Raw genomic sequence first — 9,860 nt, 5'->3', positions numbered from 1 at the left:
TCCTCATTTAAATCCATTTTCCACTTAATACCCAAAATGATTTTTCTAAGGCGTAGGTCTTATCAAACTCCAGTGACCCCTATTACTCCCACGATTAAACAAACAACTTTGTTTGGTACCTAAAGCTCTTGACAACTTGATTCCATTCTATCTTTTTTCAGCCTTACCATGTATTACTTTCCTCCAAGACCTCTATGGTCCCAGCCAAAATGGCCTTATTACTTTCTGTTCGTCACACATAGCTCCCCATCCCTAGTCTTCTTGCCTTAGCACTGGCTACCCCTACTCCCATGCCTGAAATGTAGTGTGTCCTTCCCTCTGCTTCTTAGAATCCTTAGTCTCTTTCAAGACTCAGCGCAAACATTTCCTTGTTTGTCTCTAAATTTTTAAACTGAGTTTTATTTTTTTTTTCAGTCAGTGAAAATTCCCCTTCTCTCTCCTCCCCTTAAGGAAAAAAAAAAACAACTCCTGTTACAAACATCTATAGTCAAGCAAAATAAATTCCCACATAAATTATGTCAAATACACATACAATGCACATATATATGTATGTATATGCACACACATATATGCATATGTATATATGTATATATGTGTATACACACATATGTATGCACACAAATATAAAGTTTCAATCTGCTCTCTGAGTCAAGAGGTAGGTAGCATCCTTCATTATTAGTCTTGTCAAATCATGGTTGGTCATCGTGTCAAACAGAGTTTCTATGTCTTTCAAAGTAGTTTGTCTTTAGAATATTGTTGCTATTGTACCAATTGTTTTCCTGGTTCTACTTGCTTCACTCTTCATCAGTTCATGTAAGTCTTCCCAAGTTTCTCAGAAATCATCCCCTTCATCATTTTTATAGCCCCAACAATATTCCATCACATATGATCCAACACCATATTTTGTTCATCTATTCCCCAATTGATGGGTACATACCCCTTAGTTTTTAGTTCTTTGCCAACACAAAATGAGTGGCTACAACTATTTGTGTCCACAGGGTTCTTTTTCCCCTTTCTTTGACCTCTTTGATGTATAGACCAAGTAATCATATTGTGGAGGAAATAGGCAAGCAGTTTAATAATTCTAGGGACATAGTTCCAAAATCAAGTACCTTCTCTTACATGAGGCCTTTTCTATTGTCCATAGCTGCTACTGTGCCCTTCTCTTACCTTTTCTTTTGTATCTACCACCATGTGTACACATTGTCTCCCCTGAAAGAAGGCAAACCCCTCAAGGATAGGAGCTATTTACCTTTTATCTTTGTATCCCCAGCACTCAGCACCATGCTTGGCACTTAATAAATGCTTGATTGATTCATTTATGATTGATTGAATCATAAAAATGAAGGTCTAATTATACATAGAAATAACCATTAGAAATTACAAACACCCAATTTGAAAGAGTACTGGAGGGAACAGGATGGTTTTAAATTTTCAGAAAGACAACTATAATAAAAATGGCAAGGAGAAAATACAATAAAGAGAAATGGCAGGAGAACCAGGAGAAAACTTATATAATAACAACAATATTGTGAAGACAAAACAAAACAAAACAAAACTTGAAAGACTTAGAAACTGTTCAAACTCTGTTTATTTTCCTAGTTTTTATTAGGTAGGAAATGTCGTCAACATGACAATGATTCTCAGAATCTTCATTTAATAAAAAATGGGTGAAGGTCCTTTCTCTAGGATCGTCCAATTCCAACAAGCAGGGTTATCACAAATATGAGGTTTCCACACAGGGAAACTATTACCAGTATTTTTTCATTTTTTATCTGAGAAGGCAAGAAAAAATCAGTTAAACATTGCCTTTGCAAATCAGTTTCCAAGATGATAGATTGTTTCTAAAGTTTCTTCCAGCTCTAAATCCTATGATACTATGAAAAGCCTTTAGAAATTCTACTAAAATAGACATCTGATAAAAGACATCAGGGGCAGCTAGGTGGCGCAGTGGACAGAGCACCGGCCCTGAAGTCAGGAGTACCTGAGTTCAAATCCGGCCTCAGACCAAACACTTGACACTTACTAGCTGTGTGACCCTGGGCAAGTCACTTAACCCCAATTGCCTGAAAAACAAAACAAAAGACATCAGAACGTTTTTGCAACATACAGGTATAGGCCCACTCTGACAGCCATTTAACTAAATGGAGAAAGATTGGACAGTTTCAGTTTTAGAGTCAAAGTTTTAAGACTTTGAATAAAACAAATATACTTCTTTTTCAGTGATATGCAAATAATAGAATAGTCCATGAGCATAGTTACCTCAGCATGAGAACTTCCTCTATAGGTTTCAACCTATTTCATTCACCTGAGACTTAAGTGTCAGAGGCACAATTTGAACCCAGATCTGTCATTTTTTTCAGTCATATGATTAAAAGAAACCAAGATACCTAAAATAACTATTAATGACTAAAATTTATAGAATATGAATGTGTCCCATATGATAAAGATTTAAATTCAGAGAATCCCAGTTCAGATCTCAAATTTACCCCTAGACAACTTAATTCAGTTTAGGGAAGTGGAGTATTTTATAAGGATAAAAGCCATAAATTGGCTAATTGTTCTTTCTTATTAGGGCCATGCTACCAGATGTTTCAGTGTTTAACCCTAACACTCTGAAGGCACCTCAGGGGATGAGAGGTGGGGCGATGGCACTGGACCAAGCATGTGTATACAAACCTGTACTCTGCCCTCCCCCCAGCATACTTAGGATCATCCCCACCCAAATCCTCCCACTTCCACGGCAGAATTTGAGGTTCCTACTCATGACTTATGCAAGTCACAATCTCCCAAAGGCTCATTTTCCATATCTGTAAAATGAATGGCTTGGTCATGGAATGACTGCCCAGTCATGATTTCAGAGGCTTGATGGTGAAATGTGATTCCCATATCTTTTATAAAGGCAGGTACAAAATAAGATATTTTCAGATATGGACTATGTTTTGCTGAACTGTCCTTTTTGTTTTTTTGAAATAAGGAAATCAGTCAACCAACATTTAATAAGCACCTACTATGTGCCAGGCACTGTGCTAAGCACTAAGGATACAAAAAAAGGCAGAAAGGTAGTCCCTGCCCTCAAGGAATTCACAATTTAATGGGTGAGACCACAAGTAAAGAAGTATATGCAAAGTATATAAGGAATGGGGAAGTAATGGAATTCAAATTAAGAGTATCAATAAAATATTTCTTTAAAAAGAAAATTAAAAACAGAGGCAGTTGAATTTGATGACCCCAAGGTCCTTTTGAGGCCAATGCTTTATGAATTTTATGATTTTGAGAGGGCAAATTGCCCCTTGCTAACTTTTTCAAAGTTGGGAAGAACTGCCATATGTATGAAGGATTAATCTCTCTCTTTGATGGGACACAACTAGAAGCAATGGATAGAAGATGAAGAAGCAGATTTAGCTTCTCTGTAAAGACAACCTTCCTAATAATTAGAGATGTACCAACGTAGACTGGACTTAATTGGAGCTAGTGGCTCCTCTGTCTTTGGAACACTTTGAGAAAGGACTGGATGGTACCATTTGGTAGGTATGTTGTGTAAGGGATCTTTCTTCAGGTGAAGACTGGACTACATTACCTCTCCACACACTCTATAGTTTGGCTAATGGCTCTACTTGCTGTTCCTCTCATGCACTGTTTCCCACACTTAAAAAACACTCCCCCTCTAAGGATTCTTGTTGTTGTTCAGTTGTTTTCAGTAGTATTCAACTCTTCATGACCCCATTTGGGGTGTCCTTGGCAAAGATACTGGAGTAATTTGCCATTTCCTTCTCTAACTTATTTTATAGTTGAGAAAACTGAGGCAAACAGTTAAGTGACTTACCCAGAGTCACACTAGTGAATGTCAGAGGCAATATTTGAACTCAGGTCTTCCTGACTCCAGGCCCACTGCTGTATCTACTATGTCACCTAGTTGCCCTGTTACAATTCTTGGTTTCCTGCAAGACTCAGCCTGACCTCAATCTTCTGTATCACTGGTGTCAAACTCAAATAGAAATGGGGGCACTATTCTGTACATAAGGATCCCTGTGGGCCACATAATGACTTAGTTTTAAAATGTAATACTACCTTATATTTTAATTTATTTTGTTAAGTATTTACCAATTACATTTTCCCCAAATTACATTTGGTTCTGGCTGCACTCAGGAGTGTTTTGGGCTTTGTGTTGAACATTTTTGTCCTACCTGATGCCTTTCCTGGTACCCTTCCTACAACTGCCACCAACTACTAGTGTTTTCCCCTCACCCCCATGGTTGTTTGGTTTTTTGTTCTCTGTATCCCTGTGTGCATACATGTCTGCCCCAGTTAGAACAGAAGCTCTTTGAAGTCAGGGACTATTTGTCTTTTGCCTTTGTACCTACACTTTAGCATAGTGTCTGTCACATAGTAGGGACTTTATAAATGCTTACTGATTGATACTACAAATGGTTTCTTTAAACTAGTTTGTTTTCTTATTTACGGTATAATTTCTTAGTGACCTCTTTTCTTCCTTCAATTCTCCATTGCACCTGCAACCAAATGGTAAACTCCAGCCTTATATCTAAATGACATAAATTTCAAATTGCTGGAGCTGGGATATATTTATTGACCAGATATCTTAAAGTTGGACTGGATAACCCCAGAGGAGCTTGTATAAGAAAAATCAGTGTTGCTTCAAAAGCAAAGATTTTACCTTTCCTTTTGGGTTTTCTTCACCATCTGAAAAACAGAACCATTAAAATGAATGAAAATAGAGGTGAATAATTTTTCCAAGCAAGTGAATTTTGTTGCTTCTGAAGTAGTTTAAGCTGATCCTTACCTTTCCTCCAAAAATAAATATTTGCATAGAACAGCACATCTCTTAATATTTCCCAGCCAATTAGTCCTCCCATCACTTTTCCTATCCATTCATTAGGAGATGCATCAATACTCTTCAATCCTAGAAGTATAGTAACAACTAAAAAGAAAGGGAAATATTGACCAAGGTAAATAATAGTCTTTTTTGACTTTACACAAAATTATTCAGGCAGGGTTAGGCTTTTTTTTTTTTTTTGCAGTCCAGTTACAAAATATTGAAAATGAAAACCACTAGATGTGTTAAACTATTTTGATTTATTCATTGTTGAAATCAAAATGGGGAAGCTAAGTGATGCAGTAGATAAAGTTAGACTTGGAGACAGGAAGACCTGAGTAAAAATCTGTCTTCAGACACTTGGTAATTGTATGATCCTGGGCAATACAATTAACCTCTCTGTGTCTCAATTTCCTCTTCTGTAAAATGGGTTATAGTAATAGCACCTACCTCCCAGGGTTGTTGTGAGGATAAAATGAAATCATATTTATAAAGTGTTTTGCAAACCTTAAAGTACTATATAAATGCCATCTATTATATAAATGCTAGTCATTATTGTCTTTCTCTGTGGTAAACTACCTTGCACAGAATCTGACATTTAATAAATGCTCAATAAATATCTACTGAAGATGGACTAAATACAAGTTAAGTTATAAGCTGTGAAGAAATCTATATAGAAATAAATAATTCTGAATTTTTGCTTCCTTTTCCATCCCTTGAGTAAAAAAAGTAAGAGTACTTCTACTTTTATACTTCTATTTTCTATTTTCTAAGATGGCATACAAATAAATCAGAACAACCTGACCCCTCACTTTAGGGTGACAACTTTTATATCAAAAAAAAGATAACCAACAAAGAATTTTCTAAGCATCTATGAATTTGAAATTAAAATTCCTTGTCTCATCTGATTGTCTTAATATTAAATATTCATTTTTTCTTCATCGTTTACAGTCTTTTCATGTTAAACAAAGTACTTTTAAAATTGACTCTGGCTCTAAAACAGATCACGCCTTTTCTTTTGGAGGTCAAAAGTAGCTCATTCTTTGGGAAACTTTGCTTTTTTAACTGGTTCAATGCTTGTTGAAGAGGTAACTTGTAAAATATCAAGCCACTAGTAGTGCAAAAGCTCTTCAGGTACACCTAATGTTTTTCTCTTGTGTTAGCTAGCAAAAAGACCAGAAGGAATTCATTGTCTGCTTGTGGGGGAAAAAGAAATTTATACCATGCTTTATAATAAAATGTATGTATCTGTAACCTAGAAATTGAAACTTTTCCAATGACACTCAAATGAAAATTTATATTATATAATGACATGTTAATTTAATATCTAAACATCAAAAATCATTTCAGGTTAATAGCTTCAGAATATCCAGGAATTCAAAAAGCATTTACACATACAAAGAAGTTGAAGTAGTTACCTGATAAAATCCTTAATACAAAACCATTTAGAGCATGGAACCAATTAAAGATAATTCTCCTATAGAAACAATAAAGATAATACAAGGTTCACATTTTACTTTTAATAGCATTTTTATTAAAAATTTCTGAATTTCACTTTGATGCTAGATAGACAAGGAAGTCAGTGAAATTATCTGTGGCTATTTTTACTGGAAACAAAGAGGTACACAACCAAATCTAGGCTTCATTTTTTATTGGTTCTATTTCCACATTTTGGAAATCTTTATTCTTATAACTTCAATCAAAAGAGTTTCTTCTATAGGAAGCCTTTCCCAACCCCTCTTAACTCCAGTGCCTTTCCTCTGTTAATCATTTCCTATTTATCCTGTATATAGCTTGTTTTATATGTTTTCATTTGCATGTTGTCTTCCCCAGTAGATTGTAAACTCCTTGAAGGAAGGGACTATCTTTTGCTTTTTTTTTTTTTGTATCCAGAGCACTTAGCACAGTTCCTAGAACATAGTAGGCATTTAATAAATGTTATTGGTTGATTGATGTTGGATGACAAAATCAGAATCCAAAAATATCTCTATAGTCTAGAACAATGAGCTTAATCTAAGGTGTGAAACTGGGTAAGAATAAATTTAATAACTTTTTATACATAAGTTAAAAAAATTACACAGATAAAGGTTGTTAGTCAGAAAAGCTATTGTAAGCTTAGGCTGCATTAGTAGATTGAAATATGAAGAGATGGGACCTTAGAAAATAGTAATTATGTCTGAAATAAGAGAAGTCCTGTTGGGTATATTCTACTGTGCCTTGATTAGGCCATATCTTGAATCCTGAACTTGGAAACCATATTTTAGGAAGGATATTGACAAACTAAAATGTATCTAGAGGAAGATGACCATGATAGAGAAAAGTATTAGAATCTAATCCAAATGAAGATTAGTTGAAGGAAATAAGGATGTATAGTATGGAAAAGAGAAAACTTTCTACAGGGAAAACTGGATAAGCCATTTTGAGTATTTGAAGGACCATCACACGGAATGATTTGGCTTGACTATAGAGAGCAGAACTAGGAACAGTAACATGTGGAAGTCAAAGAGGCAGTTTTAGGCTCAATCTAGAAAAAAAATTCTAACAATTGGACATATCTAAAAGTAGAATAGGCTGCCTAGTGTTTCTCCTTTCATTGAAGCCAAAGAAAGGTTGACAAAAACTTTTTAGAGATGTCACAGAAGGGAATTTTACTTAGGTCTGGGTTAGTCTAGGTGTCTGCAGTACTTTCTAACTTTTATATTTTATGATTATATGAGGTCATGCAAAATTCTAAAAGCACTTCATGTGATTCCAAAATTGCCCACTATACTCCACTCTACCTAGTCATTCTATGTCTACTGTTTTTTGTACTTTTCACTTACACTTCACTTACTGAAGTCCTAACTCTCATTATAATTAATATCAGTGGATTTCAAGGGTATCTGGGCCATTGGTTAGTAGTGAATTGAATAACTCTTATTTTGAAGGATATTTTAAAGGATATTTACCTTTTATGTTGAGGTGGAGGTCGGAAGAGAGCAATCACTGGTTGAAGGAAAGCCAGTACCATTACAATACAACCCATAATAGGATGAGGCCAATTGCCCTGCAGAGGAAATAAATTGCCTATTTTGATTTTTTTTTAAAAAAAATCAGTTTTTAAGAGGAGTTGTCACTTTCTTAATGCTTTAATTTGACTTTGCCCATTCACATACAGAAGGAAGGAATTGGCAGCTCCCACTTAGAATTCACATCTGTTGTTGTCTATATAAACATATAATTTTGTCCAAATGCTAAAGTAGTCCATTTCCCTGCACTGAAATTACAAAAGTAGTTTGTAAGTAATGGTAACATGAGACTTTTAATGCAAAATATTTTTTCTTAACATACACATTTTGGTAAGAAAAGAATGAAATTTGAAGATGATCTCATTTATTGGTTCTACTGTTTGAGAACTGGCTGTCTAACTCTTGACAAATCACTTGACTTGTCAATATACTAGACAACTCTCTAAGATTCTGAGTAGTACAGAAGATGTTGACCTGCATTGGTAGAGGGAGTTAAACCAGTAGAATCACAAAGTCTAGTCACTATCCCTATTCAAAAGGAGCAGCATCATATGGTTCAATTTTATTGCCTGAAGAAATCTCACTTGTGGTCATGTAACATTTTAAAATTGTTCTTTTTCTTTTTCTTTTTCTTTGTTCATAAAGTGGTCAGTGAAGCAAAAGTAGACATCCGAACATCATGAGGCGGAGCAATAGAATAGACAAGAGGTAGGTGATTAGGATGGTTACCGAATTCTTAGAATTCAAAGGAATCACAGAATCCTATAGTTCCAAGGGATCTCAGTATGATAAAAAAGAAAAAAAAACACTCTTTGTAATACATTTCCAAAGTGGTCATCTAGTCTCTTCCTGAAGACCTCCAGTGGAAGGAACCCTGTACCTCTCATAAGGCAGCCAATTTCAATTGTGGATAGCTCAAACTGTTAGAAAACATTTTCTGACATTAAGCCTATATCAGCCTCTTTGCAACATGCATCACCACCACTTATTAAAAATCTGTTAATAATATAATAGCAGGCAGTGAAGATATAAAGACAAAGACTATTAAACAATCTCTCCCCACCAAGTACATTCTATGCCTTTCCATTGCTTGAGCTTAGTTCTGCCCTCCTGAGGCCAAGAAAAAGCAAGTGAACTCTTTCTTCCACATGACAGCCTCTCACATCCTTGAAGGCAGCCAGCATGTCTCTTACCTCCCATCTCTTCTGCAAGCTAAACATTTCTTCAAAGGTGCTCAACTGACAAACTAATGGATTTCAAGGGTATCTATAACTAGGTTATTGGTTAGTAGTGAATTAAATGACCCTTATTATTATTATTTTTTAATCTCTTCTCACTAGCTGACTTCTCTCTTCTGGGCATGCTCATTCTTTTCTAAATAGTGATGTCCCAAACTGAGCACAAAGCTCTAGATATAATCTGACCAAGGCAGAATACAATAGAACCATCACCTTTCTTTTTATAAGCATTACATTCCTCAATTCCACCTAAGATAGCATTTATTTGGGCTGCTTGTGACATATACTATTGTTTCATATTGAACCTGCCTACCCCTAAAACCTTCATATCTTTTCAGACTTATTGTGGTCTAGTAGCATCTCTAAGATCCCATACCTATGAAGCTAATAATTCTAAACCAAAATAGAGAACTTTTTAATTTACCCATATTACATTTCACTTTATTCAGGGTTACTCATAATTATAACCTAGTAAGATCATCCAATGAATTAGAATGATTCCTTCCATCTTTGCACTCTTCCATCAAAAAGTGGAATGGGTTGTTTTAGTAAGTAGAGAGTCTACCATTGTAGATTTAGAGATTTGGTAGAGGAGATTCTAGGTCAGGTATGGATTGGACTAGGTAACTTCTAAGACTTTAGGATTCTGTCATTTCAATTTCTCATGTTTTCAGCATCAGGAACAAAAACAGATCTGGGTGCAGAATAGAACAGGAGCAGAACGGGTTGGATTGCCTTTGAGGAGTTGTACAGGTCTTTTGACATCACCAAGTTTTCCAC

At 35.4% G+C, this 9,860-nt stretch overlaps 1 protein-coding gene across 1 annotated transcript in view; it reads right to left on the bottom strand.

Annotated features, from left to right (window-relative positions):
• Positions 1-1,591: 1,591 nt before the first annotated feature.
• The window catches only part of LOC114047449 (putative ferric-chelate reductase 1), a 54,605-nt gene continuing 46,336 nt past the window's right edge, over positions 1,592-9,860 (bottom strand). Inside the window, exons 11-15 of the mRNA XM_027868264.1 lie at positions 7,783-7,880; positions 6,253-6,311; positions 4,802-4,939; positions 4,676-4,701; positions 1,592-1,775 (exon numbers count right to left, since the gene is read on the bottom strand). Coding sequence (XP_027724065.1) covers positions 1,686-1,775; positions 4,676-4,701; positions 4,802-4,939; positions 6,253-6,311; positions 7,783-7,880 — 411 coding nt within the window. The 3' untranslated portion in view covers positions 1,592-1,685. The remainder of the gene's footprint in view (positions 1,776-4,675; positions 4,702-4,801; positions 4,940-6,252; positions 6,312-7,782; positions 7,881-9,860) is intronic.

Source organism: Vombatus ursinus, unplaced genomic scaffold, assembly GCF_900497805.2.
Source record: "Vombatus ursinus unplaced genomic scaffold, bare-nosed wombat genome assembly UNPS02014787.1, whole genome shotgun sequence".
Taxonomy (NCBI): domain Eukaryota; kingdom Metazoa; phylum Chordata; class Mammalia; order Diprotodontia; family Vombatidae; genus Vombatus; species Vombatus ursinus.
The sequence above is the reverse complement of the archived record's forward strand: the minus strand, read 5'-3'. Positions and strand labels throughout refer to the sequence as shown.